The sequence below is a fragment of the Oreochromis aureus genome, linkage group 12 (assembly GCF_013358895.1).
Source record: "Oreochromis aureus strain Israel breed Guangdong linkage group 12, ZZ_aureus, whole genome shotgun sequence".
NCBI lineage: Eukaryota > Metazoa > Chordata > Actinopteri > Cichliformes > Cichlidae > Oreochromis > Oreochromis aureus.
In genome coordinates this window covers 29,924,193-29,944,247 of record NC_052953.1, presented here as the reverse complement: position 1 = coordinate 29,944,247, position 20,055 = coordinate 29,924,193, and the positions used below count along the sequence as shown (strand labels likewise).

At 41.0% G+C, this 20,055-nt stretch overlaps 2 protein-coding genes across 6 annotated transcripts; one reads left to right on the top strand and one right to left on the bottom strand.

Moving 5' to 3' along the window:
- Positions 1-519: 519 nt before the first annotated feature.
- On the top strand, positions 520-4,702 carry pgam5 (PGAM family member 5, serine/threonine protein phosphatase, mitochondrial). 2 transcript variants are annotated; one of them, XM_031743671.2, is made up of 6 exons: positions 520-1,002; positions 1,411-1,583; positions 1,768-1,893; positions 2,007-2,095; positions 2,669-2,802; positions 4,237-4,702. In XM_031743671.2, exons 1-6 carry the CDS (start codon positions 773-775, stop codon positions 4,385-4,387), a joined length of 903 nt encoding a protein of 300 aa, XP_031599531.1. In that variant the 5' UTR covers positions 520-772; the 3' UTR covers positions 4,388-4,702. The 2 variants fall into 2 exon arrangements, with proteins under 2 accessions (XP_031599531.1, XP_031599530.2); XM_031743670.2 differs by having other exon boundaries at positions 522-1,002; positions 2,672-2,802.
- A 1,056-nt stretch (positions 4,703-5,758) lies between these two features.
- Positions 5,759-20,037, bottom strand: ankle2 (ankyrin repeat and LEM domain containing 2). 4 transcript variants are annotated; one of them, XM_031743667.2, is made up of 13 exons: positions 19,952-20,037; positions 17,408-17,911; positions 15,157-15,348; positions 14,581-14,765; positions 13,829-14,017; positions 13,601-13,723; positions 13,161-13,224; positions 12,360-12,535; positions 12,142-12,248; positions 10,871-11,061; positions 9,756-10,614; positions 9,302-9,433; positions 5,759-6,659 (listed from the first exon to the last, which is right to left on the bottom strand). In XM_031743667.2, the coding sequence occupies exons 2-13, from the start codon at positions 17,898-17,900 to the stop codon at positions 6,455-6,457; spliced, it is 2,916 nt and encodes a 971-aa protein (XP_031599527.1). In that variant the 5' UTR covers positions 17,901-17,911; positions 19,952-20,037; the 3' UTR covers positions 5,759-6,454. The 4 variants fall into 4 exon arrangements, with proteins under 4 accessions (XP_031599527.1, XP_031599529.1, XP_031599528.1 ...); XM_031743669.2 differs by having other exon boundaries at positions 19,943-20,036; XM_031743668.2 differs by lacking the exon at positions 19,952-20,037 and adding an exon at positions 18,831-18,954.
- Positions 20,038-20,055: the final 18 nt, after the last annotated feature.

Sequence of the window (20,055 nt, the reverse complement as noted above, 5' to 3'; positions counted from 1 at the left end):
CAATTTGCTGTATCTTTCATTAATTTAATGCAAAACCGTGTGTTAAAGTTTGGGAAGAGGACGCTGCTTAGCTGCACGGTGCAGGTAGCTCTCACCCGTATGTGCAACAGTCGTGTGTAGCACGCCTATTTCTTAAATGTTTAAATACTGCTCCGCTTAGCTCCGAGCATGCACACAACACCCAGCAGTCAGAACTGATTTGTCCAACGACTCAGCTTCCACTCTTAACTTCAGCATCCTTATTATTTTTCCCTCAGCACTGACGATAGGCAGGAGCGGGCTCTTGTAAGGGAGGATTTTATGTGCGGATTTGAGCGGCTCCTACGATGATTTTATAGTGAAATGGTGCAGAATGAATGGAGTTCACAGAGCCTCTTCATTCAACGGAGCACAAAATGCCCAAGCTGTGGACCTTACTGTGAAGTTGGGGAGCTGTGCGCCCTCACGCGACAAAATTCCATATTTCAAGCGGGAGAGCGAAGGCTGACTGTTTTGGCTCATGCGGGACACCGTAAAGTTTAGAGGAAACTGATTAGTCTGCTTTCGCTTGTATCGACTGTATTTTTAGTATCCGTCCAACAGCCGGAGCGCAGCAGGTAGTTGCGCATAGAAAACATATTGGATATATTTTCTGTTCCTTGCTGTAAAGTTGAAATTAGAAGTCAAAGACCCATTTAACAACAGCAGAGGCGGGGGTGCACTTTGTTAATAGCGCGACTGTTAAGCTCAGCTAATTAGCTAGCATTAGTTTCCTTGTTCGGTGGCTTACGGGATGTCATACAGGAAAACTTTGAAACTTATTTGCGGCTTCGCTGGAGGCTCAGCCGTCTTGGTTTTCGCCGCCGCAGCTGCCGACTCCCGCGGGTACTTTGGAGAGCAGGGCGGAGAGAGGGTCAGTCGGTGGTCGAGATTCGCCGTCCTTCAAGCTGCCCAGCCGGCGTGGACCCCTGCCAGCCACACGCCAACCCCGACCGGACACGCCTGGGACTTCAACTGGGACAAGTAAGTACATGTGTTGTGCCGTGACCCGCTGTTTGTTCTGACGTGGCTACCACCGTTATATTTCATCAATTTTTCTCCCTTTACGTCTGTATTGAACGTCATACCAAGCGGGGCCAAGCTGCTATGTAACGGACTAAAGCAGGCATCACCATAACTTGGCAGTCTAGGTGTTTCCCGAATGAAAGACATGACCATAATGACTTATGACGCCATTAAAGTCATCGTGCATTGCCGATGGCCAAAAAAGTGTTGGTTTTTTAACTCTTTAAAAGTTGGTCAGGCGTAGGGATTATTCCCAAGCAGATTTAAAGTCAGTTAAATTGACCCACTTTTCCAGCCCTCACCTTAACCACGTGAGACAGTAAGCCACTTCTAATCTCAAAATCACTACGCTTGAACTTTGACCAGGAGAGATCCATCTGCTCTGATCAACGGGAAAAAGAAGGAGAATGCGACCGAAGACCCCAGCTCTGAGCAGAACAACAGCAAACCGAAAGCTACACGCAACATCCTCCTCATCAGACACTCCCAGTACAACTTGAGCGGGAATAGTGACAAGGAGAAGATCCTCACTCCTTTAGGTTAGTGTTTATTATTTTTATCCACAGGAAACTTAATAGGCAGCCTGCATGCAAAGTAATGCTGGGAGGTAGCCTTGGTGAGTGCTGGGGCTGTCTGTTTGTTTTGCTCATACCCCCCAACCCCCAGATTTTCCTTGTTTCTGACAGAGCATTGTTGGAATGATCAGTGTCTCTCCATCCGCAGGCCGTGAACAGGCCGAGCTGACCGGCCAAAGGTTGGCTGCACTTGGATTGAAGTATGATGTGTTAATCCACTCCAGCATGACCAGGGCCACGGAGACAGCAAACATAATCAGTAAATACCTCCCAGGTAAATGGAAAAGGCAACACAGCCAACCACATAGACTCAAGTTTGGTAGATTCTGAAACTGTTCAAGTTTAGAACTTTTAAATTAAAGTTTTCTTATGTCCCCGTGGGTCCAGGAGTGGAGTTAGTGAGATGTGACTTGCTGCGAGAAGGTGCGCCTATTGAACCGGTTCCACCCGTCACTCACTGGAAGCCTGATGCTGTGGTGAGAGAAGCTACAGTCCATTCCATCTCTGGAGTGGGCTGTAGGTTTGATATTCTTTTTTTTTTTCCCCGGGTTTGCTGATACCTAAGGTAACTTTGTTGCCCACATGTCTGTGCAGTTGTCCTGTCAAGTGCTTGTTGAGGCTTACGGGTGGGAAAGTCAACCAATACATCAGTGCACTGGCATAGGAATGAATCATGAGAAGAGTTAATTTCCAAAATATTGGAAATGAGGAGTCTTGAAGCTGTTCAGTCTGGTTTTGTATCATTTTGTATATATTCACATGCTTTAAACCAGCTGGTAACTGTTGACAAAGGAACAATCCTATAAAGATGGATTATTAATGTAAAAGTAAAGGTAAGCTATTACATTTCTTTAGAGACTGAAGTGCTGCTGCAGCAGTTTCATGTATTGATCTAGCGTTTGTTACATCTGCCACATAGTGGGCTTCTTTTTGGAATGAAACTCTTCATGTATTCCTACAATGCACACATGCATTGACTCTGCTTTGGGGTTCATACAGAACCCTTTTATGTGACAAAGGTGGCTTTCAACCTTTCTACTGTCCTCCAGCAGTACCACGAAGATGGAGCTCGCATTGAGGCAGCCTTCCGCCGCTACATCCACCGGGCTGACCCCAAACAGAAGGAGGACAGCTATGAGATCATCGTGTGTCATGCCAATGTCATCCGTTATTTTGTCTGCAGGTTTGTGCTGTCGCTGCTCAGCTGAGGCCAGACTTGTTGCTCTTTGCTTCGCTAATCAATGTATTCAAGCCATTTCACATAGGATTTCTAATTTGTGCTTCACTCGTGTCATTGTGCTCTCATTAAAACCTCTTTCTTTTCTTTTTCTTTTCTTTTTGCTCAAAGTTAGATTATTTTATAAATGCACTGTTGGTGATATAGTAATTGATTTTGTTAAGTTTGGAAATCAGGGAAAATATCAACCAAAAATCCAGAAAAAAAGTTATAAAAAAAGTTATAAATTCATTTGCATGTCATTGAATGAAATAAGTATTTGATCCTCTGCAAACAAGAAGGAAACATTATGCTTTTGTGCTGTTTTTCTGCTAAGGATACAGGAAGATTTCACTGCATTGAGGGGCAAATAGACGGGGCCTTGTACTATAAAATTTTGGATGACGGTGTTCTTCCCTCAGTCGGAATATTGAAGATGGGTTGTGAATCAGTCTTCCAGCGTAACGATGCTCCAAAACATACCGGCATAGCAACAAAGAAGCACTCGCTACTGACCAGTCAATCAGTGGCATGTAGTCTGACGTTACATTTTTAGTACCTGCTCGGATCACTTGAAATCCCGGCCAAGCAGGTACTATGACCTAATTGAAAACCGCGGCGAGTCGATCCGAGTAGGTACTAATGGAAAAGGGGCTATACATATTATGGAGTGGACTAGCCAGTCTCCCGATCTCAGCACTGTAGAAAATCTGAGCTGAAGCTTTGAGTTGCCAAGCAGCAGCCAAGAAACATAAAGCATTTACAAAGTTTCTGTAAAGAGGAGTGGAACAAGATCCCTCCTCTTTCTGTATTCTTTGTTTATATTCTTCTCCATGAAAGAGTAAATTATCATAAAAGTTATAGACTTTTTTTTTTTTTTTTTGGAAGTGAGCAGACTTTCAAATTTAGCAACGAATCCAATAATTATTCCCCACCATTGTATAAGATATTGCCCATGCTGACATGATACTGAGATTACACAATACTCAATACACTGCGATACATTTTACCCCTGAGATTTTCTTCTTCACTGGAAATTGGTTAACATTTGCTTAGTTAACCCTCACTTATCTGATAAGCTCCACTGCAATAACTGTGGACCTCTGTTAAGGTGGGGGAATCTGTTAGGGTGAAGAGATTTGGCGCCAGTGTATTGATGTTGTTACAAGAGGAGGCTTTGTGGTATATTGATGTATTGATATTCTGTCCCAGTCCTAAAGTCACTGACTGAAGAACACTTTTCTATTCCCTTAGATCTGTTTGACTGAGCTTCAGTTTATCTTCTGAATAACTTTGACAAAAAGTAGTTCAAAAATCAAGATATTAGTTAAGTCCAATGTAAAAAGAAAAAGAAAAAAAAAGTAGACATTGGTAACACTTATCGTATTCTTTATTCCTCAGGGCTCTTCAGTTTCCTCCAGAGGGCTGGTTACGCATGGGTTTGAATAATGGCAGCATCACATGGCTTACCATCCGCCCCAGTGGTAGGGTGGCCCTCAGGACTCTTGGAGATGCAGGATTTATGCCCGCGGACAAACTAACACGGACCTGATAGGCTGACCCATGACATGTTTCTCCTTAAGTGTCTTCAAAAAATTATGGTGTTGTTTTGTAATTGAACTCTGATGTTATCAGAGACTTTGTGGTGGTGGTGTTATTACTTCAGTGCCATAGGATGCCAGCAGAAGTGAATAACAGCTGCATAGCAACTCCTCCTGAATGTAATGAAGAATGTTTACACAAGTGACTGAGTTTTTTCAAACCAAAAAAAACAATCTATTTGTAAAGCTGTTGTACATGCTATTAGCTTAACATTTCAGGATTATGTTGTGGTGCCATTGTAGTGAATAAAATCATGAATGCACAACTTGTCACATTTCTTATTTTACTGATAACACAGCCAGTGAAATAAGTGGATACATTAACAGTAAATTAAGAGTGAGGGTTTTTTTTTTTATTGATTAATTGAAAGCAAATGAGGTCTAGACATACAGAAAGAGAATTCACCATGAAAGTTAAGTTTTAATAAAGCACAGAATGCTAAAAGCACAAGAAGCATGTGAAGTTCTTTTTAAGGTACATTTTTGCAAAGTTCCACATTCAGAAACCAGAATTAGATCTGTTGTCATCTGAGAACACGAGGATGACGACACAATCTTCGCACTGAAGTAGTTTGTGCTCTCGGATAAAGGTATAGTTCACAAAAAAAAAAAAAAAATACATTCTTTAAATGCGAGTGGCCATCTGAATATTCAGGATAATTGGCTTTTTAGTCCTAGACACAGCTGATAAGCCCTCACCCAGCAGTGATGTTATCCCTACAATACAGACTGGATACAGCAGGTTTTTAGAGGACTGCAAGAACTTGCCATTATTTACACAAGTTTACTTGAAGTCAGTTTTACCACCTGAGGGATTACTGAAATTTTGGGCCTCAAAGCTCTACTTAGCACTTTGTTAAAATCAAATTCTATCATGAGGGTCGCATGTTCTGGTAATCAACTTCAAACTTTAAGCAGCTTTCAACTAATCTGTATTCTCTGTATCATAAGGCAGTTTCATTAACAAGACAGTTGTAACAGGCCATAGAAACCCTTTAAATCTGGTTTATTTGCTATCAACTTACTTTGAGTCTTTCTCGCCCCCTAGTGGTTAAAAATCACTTCACACAGCTTTAAAGTGATCTCAACACTAGGCACTAGCCAAATCTGAAATAATACTATACTGATGGGTGTGTTTTGTCATTCATACATTGTAGGAGATGTTTGTCCATAAAAGATACTCCAGAAAGAAAGAAAGAAAAAAATTGCACAGTCTCTAAGGTCGCCAACAGCGACAGAAAGAAAAAGTCCAGATATGTCCAGGAACTACCGAGAAAAGATGGAAAATGTATGAATTTATTGAAGGACAAAATAAAAACATGGAAGATCTCAGTTTCTTTATTCTCCATACATTTCATGTATGAGTTAGAGGAAATGTGTCCAAACTGACAGAGAGCTGGTCCATCACTTCAGAAAATTAAGGCAATTCCTGAACTGAGGAAAAAAACATAGGAAATGGCAGTCGGTTTTAACACCATTAATAAAAACATTTAAATTTTGTGCTACTGACCAACATACAAAAAATAATTTTTAAAATATTGACATTTTAATTTTTTTTTTAAGAACATCTTCAGTGACAATCCTTTTTAGGATCCCTCACTAAAGTTTTAGTGATCAACTAACTTTGGGGGGTGTGGCTTGTGTTCACAATATTCATAAAAGTTGAGTCAGGCTATGATACAGGTGCTTCACACTTGCCACAAATAACGTTACCGTCAATTCAACATGGTCCACACCCATACAGTACATAAATGATCAAGGTTTGTTTTTGTTTTTTTTACCTTTTAAAGTCTGGAGTTGACATCACAACCTAACTGTGATGAGAATTCCTGTGTTACATAGGAGTCGTACCATACATTATTAATACAAATCTTCCAGACATTTTGTGCATATTTCTGTTAGGTTTGTGGTTTCTGAGCTCTGGTGTAGCCAGCTCTGTACAGCTGGATTTGGGTGTGTGAGGGAAGGCAGGGCTTGGAGGGGGTATGGCTGCATTGTAGCGCAGGAGGTGGGTGCAGTTAAACTGACGGCTCGTTCAAGTGCTTGAGGCGCTGAATGTAGCTAACGTTGGCAGGGCTGTACCGGCTGGGGCTGAAGTCCGGCGAGGCAGCGTGCCGAGCGGGGCTGAAGCGGCCGGTGGGAGACATCAGGCAGCTGATAGGAGAGCCGGGAGTCTGATGCTGCATCCTGAGTCGTGGTTTTACCACTGCAGGGCTAGGCCAGCTACACAATACAGATCAACAAAATAATCAGTGTTTGCATTTAGAATAAATTTAATGGTAAATATAAAGCATATTATTTAGGAGACTGACCTGAGACTACCCTAAGTAGGTGCATGTTTAATAGTTGCCTTTATCTCTGCACCCTGGATTTAAAGAGGTGTATTTGGACTCTTGATTTTGAGTTAACAAATGATTTAAAGGGCAAAGAGCACATTCTTTCAAGGCTCATTCATTCAAGTGATTGAGCCTTGTTCAAATTAATAGAAAACACCAGTTCATTTACATGCCAGAATCGGTAAGATCTGAATGTACAGTAGTTTAAATGTCAGTCTTGTAGATTTCAGTACTGATTTCTCTTTTTTCCGCCAATGTTTCTGTGGATGCCCTCTGTCATGATGTAAATATGTGGGGCTGCTGTAGCACTTCTTTTTCTAAAAATAACAGCTTCTAAGCTATGTGCAGAGCCAGTTTTTAAGCTTAAACAGTAATGAAAAGCAAGATAATAAAAGCAAATGCAAGGGATGAGAATTGATAAGAATTTAGCAATTTCAATTCTATCATCAATATCTCTTATTGATTTGATTTCTTATCAGTTCTCTATCGATTCTCCTTGGCTACATTTTGAGAGTCACCGCTAAGCCGCATATCAAAGACATAACATTTGTGCAAATTAACCGCATTCTGTGTGGTCAAATGTTTGTGCATGTTGGAGGCAGTTCCCCTCTTTGTTGTGATCAGTGTTGGGGTTGTTACTCAAAAAAATGTGCGTTACACATATTACACAGAACTGGTTCTCAGTTCCCATTTCTAGCAACTACAGCACTAAACTGACCTTTAGTGCTGATTAAAGACATGAAAAAGCTCTGCAGCCACTGAATAAGCTGATAGAGGGCACATATTCATTAATTTTGCATAAGACACTGTTTCAATTAAATGCACTGGCACAAGTGATGACAGCAAATTTTCTGTAAACTGCTGACCTGAATGAAATCATTTTCATAATGAAAATGTGTTTCACTTCTCACTACAGCAGTTTGTCAGGTCACACAATGGCCCAATATCCCAGGGCCATTTAAAAACAAACCCCCTCCCCCAAAAAACTGTCGGGCACGTTGATTGGTCAGATCCTACCCTGTTTGTGTTTCAACCAATAACAGTTGTGACTTTGAATGAAACATAGTTGGCTGAATTGAAAACGTTTCCCAAATAAACGATTTTTGTTGCCATAGTAGTGGGGGGGAGCCTACCTCAGACAGATGTCTGAGAACTAAAATAGAGACCAAAGCTCAGCTGTGTCTCATTCTGGGTACATTTACTTTGGTTGAGCAGCAGCCTCTCATCTTCCTGGTTAAGTTACCTGCAAGCTGGAAGCAGCTTTAAGCTGGGCAGACACTGTGCGATTTTTTCAGTCGCGCAATTCAGCTCCTGCTCAAACTGTACGATTGACTCGCAGGGGTTAGAAGTTCATATGTCACGATGCAGGGTCTCACACTATACGGCCCGATGCTCTGATGCGACCTGAGTGCTCACACTGTGCGTCCATAAAAATGAAGGTTATAACAGAAATTCTGTCGCTCGCTCTGCCTCTCTGTCTCTCACTCACACAGACACGCACACCACCACCATCAACTTTGCTAAAAACACTGATCAGGCAGCTGTGATTGAGCAGCAATGTAGATCCAACTATTTTCACGGTTGTTGTGGTCGTGATAATTTTGTGAGGCCACATCGAAAAGGCTCAGATGAGCTTTCCAAAGTTCTACAAGTGCCTCCATCGCTTGTGTCCAGATCACACGCTGCACTGCTGTGCTACTCCGTCTTTTTCACCGACGTTTATGTGTTTGCGCGTGCGCAGTGTGAGCGGCTGCGGTGACACCCTCACGACGGTCGTGAGGATTTCAAACAGGTTTGAAATCCTCCCGACCAAGCGATTGATGGTCGGGAGCTGGTCGTGAGGTGTTAATCGCTTCTCGTTACCCCACGTATACTACACGATGCACGACGCACAACGGAGGTCAAAATCGGGCCGATCACCAAAACGGTCGCACGACTGAAAAATCGGCTCAAAATGGGCCAAAAATCGCACAGTGTAAGCCCAGCATTACATATTTCTCAAATGAAATTAATTCTGGAGATGAACCTTCCCTACACAGCAAATCTTCAGTATTATCATCATCATTGTAGTCTGGTACTGAAACTTTTGAAGCCAGCAGGATCACACCCACACGTGAAATAAGCATACGAATAACTATGAACCAACTATGAACCAGGGTTTGCAGGAAATTTAACTAGGTATAATGCTAACTGTAAGACAGAAGAAAACAATGGAGCTGTGCTGGCCTAGCTGCATCTCTGCACACTGTGGAAAAAAAAAAAAAAAGAGGGAAAAAAACAAAAGGGCATACTTCCCAGCCAACACAAGCAAGAAAGCACCAATTCACAGTTTATGTAGATTAGCCAAGCAGGACCTAGCCTACTGTAATCCATGATTAATGGACATAAGTTGACAGATAGCAGCAGAACAGATAAAATTATGTTAACTGTTGACATTCACCTGGTTCATTATTCTTTTTAAGTCTGCCTACAACTGCCGTCAAACACACACACAGCCTGTAAAACAGAGGTTAGTACAAGCTTACTAACCTCTGCATATCTGAGGCAGAGTATGACTTCACTGTGCTCTTCCACTTATGAATACTCGGATACTTCTGAGGATCGATGTCTGTGCCCTCTATTGCTGACAGGACCGCTCTGTCCAGTTTAGTTGGAGAATCACTGTAAAAAAGACAGATGATTAATCAGCTTCACTTCAGCTCAGTTGGGGATCATCAGACTACTCCTAATTTGTACTGTCTGCCTGTCACATTCCACTAACAGCATCTAGCTCAGAGTGTGTTACACATTACTTCTCTGGATTATCACAAAAATATTCACAAATGCTTTATGTAGTTCAGTTTCTTTTCCCTATAGTCTCATATTTAATTTTATTTACAATACCAAACTTAAAGATTCTCAGGAACATTTTCTGCTGTATACATATATATATATTTGTCTGCTATAAACTGAATCCTCTGCAGTGAAAGCAAGTGTGACTCACCCATCAATAAAAAGTCCTCTTCTGACATGTGGTGGGGTCCTGGGTAAGAACTCATGGGAGTTCTCTAAGGACTTATAAGAGGACCCAGAGGATCCTGAGCTGCTTAAGTCCCTGCCCCCATGGTCCCACGACTTGGACCTAGCGCAGAAATTGCGCAACCCTGACACTGACCCCCTAGTCCTACCCAGCATCTCCAGACTCTCCTCTGCTTCAAAGTACTCCTCTGAGCTGCTGCTGCTGTGCCTCTCTTCTTTACCTACTCCCTCTGTTCTCCAGCCTGGCCCATCCACAGTCTCACCATCTTGACCGCTGTGACTGAGAGACAGGAGGTTCAGCCCAGAGCTCAGGTCTGTGGCTGAGGAGGAGTTGTAGTCCCGAGCCTCCCTATGACGGTTCCCACCACTGCTCCTTCTCTCTCTGCAGCTGGTGGGACTGTCTGGTGTCTCCTGCAGAGACATGCGCTCAAACTCCACCATGAGATTGGAAATAGGCGACAGCATGCAGGAAGAGGATGGGGAGGTGCGTGGGGACACCTTGTCTCCATTGTGAGTCCTATCTCTGGAGGAGGAGCACACCCCGTTTTTACAGACTACACCAGGCGACAGGAGGCCGTCGTTGCAGCAGCACAGCAGGTCCTGCTCGGCAGCCGTCTCGATCAGGTCGGCCCCGTGGTGGTGTAGTGCGATGTGGAACTCGCGGCCACCCACAGCTCCTTTCAGGACGTCCTTGGATGCAGCACAGGAGGTGATGCTGGTGAGTGCTGCGTTCTGCCGGTTCTTCATCTCCTCAAGGCTGATATCATCACCCTCGTCCAGGAAGGCACCAACAGAAATAGAGTTGCAGAACTTTTTGGGCTTGCCTGCAATTAGCGAAGAATGAGTAACAAAAACGTGTAAACTAAAGAGTGGTGCACTTTGCTAAATCTTTAGGGCAAAAAATTGAGCTATGAAACTTTGCAAAGTCCATTTAATATAACAAGAGGCTATACTTGAGAAACACACTGATTACGCTACATCACTAAAATTAACACATTAAATCAGAATGTGATCAGAAATATGCACAGTCCACATTCCATTTCAGCAACCCATACTTCTCAAATATAAAGCACTTTGTACCTGGAGAGGGGGTTTTAAACCTGTTGCTGGTTTCATTCTCGCCGGCCCCCTCATGAGTCCGTGAACTGAAATCCTTCTTGCTCAGGTAATCTTCCAGCTTGCGGAGCCCCTCACCAGATGACAGATCCACAAAACTATCCAGGAAGTCCCAATATTCAGCCCAGGGGTGTCCCATCTCATGAGCTAGGTCTCTGTAGGTAAGACGTAGATTTAGGTTAAATAACAAAGATATTTGTTTATTTATTGGTGTCCCCATGATTGTGGCTAATGTTGAAGCTGATCTGCGTGGGTTAAAAGGATGCATAAACAAAATTAACCCATCACATTAATTTATATTTATATTTCTACTGTTGGACTTTAAAATAGAAGCTGTGCATGTTTCCAAAAAACACAAAACTAGTCCTCATTTATCTTAAACTGGACTTTGATTCAGTCACTCAGGTCATCCGCTCTCTAAAATGAGCTTCCCCTTACCTTTAAGCCAGATTTGTTATGATTTTCCCTTACAAATTAATTTGAACAGCAGGTGGACTTTGTTGCTCACAGCCAGATCTATTCAATTCAGTTTTTAAATATATCACACCAAATCACAATAACAGTCACCTCAAGGTGCTTTATATTGAAACATAAATACCTTGCAATAATAGTAAGTAAACCCCATCAATCAGATGACCTATGAGCAAGCACATGGCAACAGTAGGAAGGGGAAAACTCCCTTTTAACAGGAATAAACCTGAAATTATCATAATAAGGATATCTTGTCCAATATTTTAGAGAGCCAAGAGGCAGGGGGAAAGACCCCCAAACAAACCCAGACCTCATTAACTAAAACTTTAGCCATGATTATTATGAGTATCCACCATTATAGCAGTAATAATAGTAATAAACTGCTAAATATTATTTTGGTAACTTGAAGAGCAAATTATTACAATTATTGACAGGGAAGGTTAATGCATAAGTCGACCTTCGCATAGCTACATAATGGGCTGTTCTATTCTCAGTGGTATATGGAATACAAAACATTTTAAACATTAAACAAAAACAAAACATAAAAACTGTATAATACTGCTGCATCTGCATGTGGTTTAGCTAATCATCCATAATGAAGTGAAAACTTCCAATATGTATAACTATGTGAAAATGAATTGAAAAGTGCAGAGATGGCATTTAACAGCTAACATCTGACATCTGTGCATCACAGCTGACACGGATATTCCAAATACACTAAGAAAGTTACTGAAAGTAAAATAAGACTTAGGTTTTGGACGTACCTGCCAACTCTCTCTGCCCCTCTGTCAGGATCAGACTTAAGTATGTGGTGGTAAAGTTCTGCCCGGTCTCTGGGTGGCGTCTTCCAGAACCGGCGAAAATCATCTGCCTACAGCGGAAGACAATACGTGTTTAAAAAAAAAAAAAAAAATTATTATGGCCTTCATATACACAGATAAGCAGGGTTTTTTTTATTGTTGTTGGGTTTTTTTAAACTTGCTTTAGAGGGGCTTAGGGGGCCAGCAAAGGCAGTGACAGCCATCATGGGATCCTTGGGGCTTCTTGTGTGTCGCTGGATTAGCGAGAGACTTTCTGAGGACTCAGGTGACCATGGAGCACCAATGATGGGCTGGGAGGTGTTGTCAGTTGCCCTCAGCAAAGGGATATAGCAACGGTCTGTGAAACAACAGAGACTCAAAGTCAGCATGACAACATGACTCATGACAACATTTACATATTGTCAAAGGTGGAAGCAGTGGGAGTCGAACCTTACGCTGGCAGAGTACGTCAAAACAAAATCTAAGTTTATGTGTTGTCATGTGGCTGCTGCATATGGTGTTGGCAGTGTGCGCATACCAAAATGTATAAGGAAATACAGTATGCAGAACGTCATGCCAAATGCTAGTCTGACGCTGCACACCAGATACCTTCAACTCTCACCAGACTGAACAAAAACTTGTTGTGATTTGCAAAACAAACTTGTTGCAGTTTATTCATGAGTATACCCACTCAGTAACACTAACCCATGCAGTCTTGAGAGCTTGAAAAGAGTAACTGGACTGCTTTAGTTTTGTGAATACGTTTCATGTCTCAAACCTAAAGAAATCCAGGGGTCTTTTTTCAAGCTCACAAGACTATTATGACCGACACTTAACCAATTTACAGCAACTCAAATTTTACAAATATTAAAAGGACAGATTTTTTTTAAAAAACAACAAAAACTAAGATGTCACATGCTGTGTGTTGAACCAGCCTAAGGAGAACACAAACTCAATTTTTAAGAAATGTGCTAATCCCTTACCCTCCAAGTAGTCACTTATCTTCTGTTTCACTTCTGGACTTTTATTCTTTCTGCTGCATATAAGCTGTGGGAAAGAGGGAAACAAAAAAAAGAAAAGAAATAATGATGCGTGAACAGACATTTATGTACAGCTGTTGCTGGATCAAGTGAGGAAAGAATTTGCTCATCTAAGTTTAGCTTACAATGTTCAGTGAGTGATTGTTGCCAAAGGATTTAAAAAGCAAGCTTAGAGGTCACAGCTTAAAAACCTGTGTGGGCATAACTGTGCCTCCCTGAACAACTACTGCAAGGATTGCACTGAGAGAGACCGTATTTGCTACACAGCACTCATATGAATGCGTACACATTCATGGTCACTTCTGTGGTTTAATCCAGGCTCCGTGTGTGTGCATCTGTGTGCGCTGCTCATTTAAATAATGGTTCAAAATGTAACTACTTACATCCCTAGGCTTCTGGCCATCCTTATTCTCACGGTTCTTATCAATGTCAGGATGCGAGCACAGGACGTTGACCACATCTGGACACCCAAACTTACAGGCAAAGTGGAGCGGTGTTTCAAAGCCCTACAGCAGGGGGAAAAAACAAAATAATCATAATATGAACAGAGCCCAGTAACCTTATTTAAAATGAATCTATTCAGGTTCAGTTGGGAGTGTGAAAGAACTGACAGCTTTATCTGGAGTGTTGAGGTAAAGGTCTACAATGTAGCGGATTCGTTTCTGCAGCATGACTTCCTGGTCATCTGGGTACATGAGGCGCATAAACTCTGGGTTTTCCAAGGTGTCCAATAGCAGCTGAGCAATCCCTGCCTGGTTTTCCTTGGCTGCCACGTGCATTACATTGTACCGGCAGCCCTCCTGAACATAGCAAACCACAGAGGAACAGGTCAGAAATCCTTTTTAATCTCCAGTTAACAGAAATTGCAGCTTTTTTTTTTCTAAAAATCAGATTCTGACTTTAACTTTGGGATTAATCAGGGATTAACAACATGAAACTGATTTTATTTGAATACCTGCAGCTTAATAAACAAACAGAGTTATTTATAATATACTAGCATCAACTATACACACTTTAAATCCCAATTTTAAAGTACTTTTAAATATAAAACAAACACATGAATTACTTTGATGCATAAATTCCATTTCAGCATACCCAGCAGGTCAATTTTTTGTTTTTTTTAATCTCAGGAGCTATAAGCTTGACATACACACAGTAACTGGAAGGCTGGTGCTGATATAGTCAAAATATTTATGTATCAACAAATGACAAGTCAGGCCATGCTACTCTATTAATAGCAAAGACTTTCCAGAGTTTGTGGAGGCATCTGTGTGCTATCTTAAGATGCTAAATACCATGCACCTTTCAGTCAGTGTTATAAACAGTCTGAATATACCAAAAAGTATTCACTACATGTTCCCACCTGGACAATAGTGGGATTATCCCCTGAGCCAATGAGATAGCGTGGATTGCCCCAGACCAGTTCGCTGAAGGCCGTCTCATCGCCCTTCTCCACAGCTTTCCTTAGTTTGGCCGTCAGGTCCTGGGAGCGCGGGCTCTTAAAACTGTTGGCACGCTCCCGGTTGATGGTATCGACCTCCACGTTGTCTGGGGTGGAAGGGAGGAAGAGACGAAGCTGGTCACTGCAGTGAAGAATTTTTCAGGAGTGCTTTGCACAATGACTTGGATTCTAGCTCGATCTGTAGTCTTTTTATCCGCTTGTGTCTTTTAACATGTCAGACACATCAACTGTGAAATCTTTGTTTGAACTATGCTGCACCTCTATATTCACACTGTAATAAATACAGCGATCAGCTTAAAGATGCCACTTCACTTAAAAGTGATAACAATTTTGACTGATAACGGTGCACTGCTTTATCAGGGAATAAACTAACACAAGATCAGAAAATAAAAACTAATTCAATTTAATAAAAAATAAACAAAAAAAATACTGTATAGCTCTTTTAGAAGAGAAGCCTAAATCATTTCATGTACTTACCTTTACTAATGGGCAGGCCTGGTTTGACAGGAGATACACAGATTGATTTGTTGGGAGAGGGAAAGTAATCGCAGATCCCCTTAGCAAACTTCTCAGCATCCTCACGGTTGGAAAAGGCTTTAAAACGGGCTCCTTTCATCGTCTTTACAGCTTGAAGGGCATCTTTCTTATCGGTGTATACATGTGCTCCCTCTGCAGAAAAACACAAAAACCATTTTAATTCTTTTATTTGGTACTCCATTTTTTCTTTAATTGTTGTGTTTTACTGTGGCCTAACCGGTGGCTGGGGTTTTTTCCACATTTTTTGCCCTGTCTGTCTTGTCAGCCACGTAAGTGCCACTGCTTCTGCAACTACAAAAAAAGCCTGCCTTGACTGATTAACATTAACAGCACTGATTTTTATGGAAGCTCAAAGTGAATTTAGATCATTGCCCCAGAGGGGTCAGGCTGTCCTACTGCCTGACTGCTCACCGCCAAAAAACGAAAATGCGTTCATCCACTAAACAAATATCTGTTAAGAGGAACTTTGGCAACATGGCACCTGTAGCAGTCATGTTTTTAAAAACAAACAAAACCCACACAACACACACATTTATAAAAGTCTGACTATCTTAATTATCTGATTATTATTTGGACAAACCATATTTCTGAGACATTTCTTCTGTTCTTTGCCTTTGAAGTACTTTTTGTAACAACACTGCAAATTTAAATGCTTCAGTCCAATATAAATTGCTTTTATTTGGTGAAGCGCAGACTTTTAGCTTTAACTCAAGCGGTTTAACAATATAATTACACTAACTGTTGGAATTACATGTATTTTAATACTTAGCTCCTCATTTTCAGCAGCTTAAAAGGCTATTTGACAAACACTGTAGAATATCCCATTTCTTTGCCTTGAGAAACTGGGCTTTGGGTGGTTATCCAATTGTGCTGTGAAATGCTGTCAAATCAGTTTTGGAAATTATAACCCTGTACATGTCACAATTCATCCTGCTACTATGAGCAGTCACACAATGCCCATGCCATAATATTTACTGCGCCATAACTGCGCCGTGTAACTGAGTAACTGAGTGTGGTTTGTGCCTTGTTATAAACACTCTGTATTTCAATTCATGAAGACGTCTCTTGATTGTGAACCCTGAAAGTTATGCACCTACCTACTTGAGATTTTTGACTTTGTTGACTTGGTGTGAAATTTCGTAACCCCCCTTTTATTCAGTCTTTCTTAACATTTGCTTTAGTTGTCTTCTGTGATTTTTCAAGTCATTTGGAGTTGCTAAACTGGACAGTGCATCTATTTGTTTTTAAGAATAAACACAATTGTTTATTTGGCCATTTCTTACATTTTTGCGATCAGTCTGATAGGATAGGTTTATTTTGGTTTTCAGCCAAATGATAGCCTCCTTCAGTTGCATCAGCATCTGTTTGGATCTCATAGTGACAGCTCCAGTGAAAAGATACCAAATGAAATCAAGTCTATTTGTAATGCATTAACAATGAAACAGACCTCACCTGGTCATAAAAATTGCTTTTTAGTCAATTGTTCAATTACCATTGAGCCTCTGACAATAGGGGACCATGTCTAAAAATGCCTGTAATCCAAAACAGTTACTGCAATTCTGTTGTTAGAGCCATTGAATTAAAGCCATTGTGATAATATGCTAGTCATATGAATAATATAGGTTATTACAAGACAATAAATCCAACAATTATTACTCCAAAGTTCACCGTCTTAAAAGGGCAAATATCATGTCACACAGTCTAGGAAACATAAACAGTAATAACTACATTTCTAAAATTAAACCAACAAATGAATGCTGAATAATGCTAACTAGCCATCCAGCAGCTGGGAGCATCTCCACAGCTATTTTCAATAACAGTAAAGACAGGTGAAGGATGGTGAAAAGAGAGCAAAGCTGCTCCAAAATAACTTGTACTAGGATAGAAGGTGTCTCTATAGTTCAGATTTTTTTGGGTTTATAAAATGAAACTCATTTTGCTTCATTCCTGCCATCGTCTTACTGGTGGCAGGGCTCACTCAGTTCCTCTGCACAACTTGAAAGGCAAACAGGTGGGGTAAAAACAGTGTGTTGTACCATGTTTTTAAACTGCGTTAAGTAATGCTAAATTGTTTCAAGGTATTGTTTCTACAATTCCCAAAGTCAACAACACTTGGCAAGTAATTCTTGATACCAAAATTAAACATGATATCTAATGGACTCTAAAAAGTAAGAAGATGAGTTTCTCTTACCATTTCTTGCCAAGACATCCTCCCAAAGTGGACACACTCCATAATAAAGGGTTGGGGACACTTGTGCTGGCTTTGAAGGAGTTTCCACTTTGGACTGCAAGTTACTGCCCTCAGCAGAGCTGTTTGAGTTTGTATTTTCTGATATTTCTTCTTCCTCTGGAGGGTTGAGACCCACACCGTAGCCAAAGTCCAACTCTTCATTGGCAGCCTTTGAGGAACTGCTGCTTGCTCCAGAGGTTGTGGGCACAACAGCCGAGGTGGCACACGACAGAGATTTGGCATGATCCGCCACAATGTTCAAGGCACCACCTGAAGAGCTGCTGTCTGTTTCAGTGGTATTGCTCTCTGGTCCAGCCAGGATACGGGCTAATTTCCTCTCATAGGTGGCACGGGTGGTGGGTGTAATGGGTCCACACTTGACGTTTGCCCGGGCAAACTCCTCGGACAGTTCATTGGCACTTAGCCCCCTCAACCTGCTCAGAGCCGCCTCCATGCTTCAGCTCCCTGTAACACAGCACAAACTTCAGCATTTACAAACAGCAGTTATTGATAAACAACTTCCTATACACTATAGTTTTATCATTACTCCTAAAAATAAGTAGTACTTAATCAAAGGAGTTTGCAAAGAAAAGCGTCTGGACTTCTTTAAGTTGCTTGAAGACGTTTCACCTCTCATCCGAGAAGCTTCTTCAGTTCTAAGGTCAAATGGCCGAGAGTTTAAGTAGTACTTAAACTGAAAGTTGATGGATGTCTAAATCAGGCTTAAACTAGTATATCAACATTTTCCACTGCATTCCACACGTGTGCAATTAAACAGTCTTTAATTACTGCGTGCACAATAGCTAAATGCCATGCATAATTTTATATACTCCAACAGTCAGTCCAAAGTTTTAAAATGTAACACACTGATACTACCATAACTGACCCCCCCCCCCCTTTCAGTAGCAAAAAGATAATAATTTAACTTTAATAAGCATGAGTATGTGTCTTCAACAGCCTCAATGTTTGTTTTTTTAAAATTAATATGACAGAAAAACACCCGGTGGTACTGATGAACCAAATGCTTATTTTAACCTAGCATATTATGCCTCAACAGAACCACCGAAACCAGTGTTGGACTAGCATCTACTAGCTAGCCTGCTAACCAGCAAGTCAGCTTTAAAAGCCGGGAGTTTGCCTGACAAAGCTAGCACAACAGACGCTGCTCGGAAGATGTAGATGGGGCTGGAATAGTGACCAATATAAATCTGCATTAAAGTGAGCGCATAATAACAATATTAGTATGTTCATTCGCACGCTGTCACGCCCAAGTATGTCATTCGAGGTGGGTTTTCAGGCTGTAACGTAATAAATGTGATACGTGTTCGCAGTGATGATGCTGATTAAAAAAAACATTTAGTCACAAATGTGTCTCTTTACTTACCAAGGAACATTTTTTATTGAATGTACGGAGAGCTATGGGAAACCGTTTAGTTTTGCACAGATAAACTGTTGGACAGACACAAAGCTGGAGACGGTCTGGAAGAGTCTCATTGTTTACAACACGTTCTGCGCATGTTCAAATTTAAGGGAGGGCGCACGATGCATTTAAGTCTATAGGAAAATTTACAACTAGCTCACTTAAAAGTGACAGCAGCCAATCACAAATCGACTTTTTTAATTTTTCTTTCTCTTAAAATATGCTACTGTTGTGGTTAAAGATCATTTACATGACACCTTACACTGAATGTGACATAGTTTTAAATAACATCACTGCTGAACTCGTTCTACATCACTAGTTTATGGTTTTTACATTTGTTAATAATAATAACAATAATAATAATAACAACAATAATAATAATAATAATAATAATAATAATACTCAACGTAACATGTCAAATATTTTGTGCATGTTGGTGACAAGACCCTTTATCGGGACATGGCTGCTGGTCTACGGTTAAAAATAAACCGTCCTCATATTTACGTACTTTCTCCTAGCCTTTAATGTAGCATCATGCTGTGCCTTAGTAGACGTGACTAATTCAAGGAAACGATAACCTAGCGCCGATTTTTGTAGTTAATAACAGACATACTATTTTACAGTGAATAAGAAAAATACAAAAACAATGAAGAATCTGAAATGTAAAACTAGTATAAAGAAAATGGTAAATATTTTTTGTTAGCACAAAGCCATGTACGCAGGCCAAACTGATCACTTATCGGGTAAACCAAACGCAGGGCATGGCGAAGGCATTCAAATAACTGAAACGATTAACTGCACGAATGATCGTTAAATATGAAAATTAGAAAATTAGATTAGAGTGACATTAGGTATGCGGCTCATTTCAGGAAGCTGAGTTTGTCAGCCATGCTAGCAGTCACTAGCCAGCTGGCAAGCCAAGAAGCTAACCACTCGAGCTACCGGTTAGTGATAATAAAAACTGATACGAACGTTAAACGCACAGTTTTTTCTGGTTTTACATTGCATATAACCGTAAACATGTACCCTGGTCAACTGTACGTCAATGATATATTAATATATAATTTTAATTGTACCATTCCCACCTCCTCCTCCTCTCCCCGGCTATTTTGCTAGGTGTCTTCTCACCGCGACGGTTTCAAAATGCACAGAGCGAGGACCCGCTTCCGTCTACAACACTGCCTGAGCA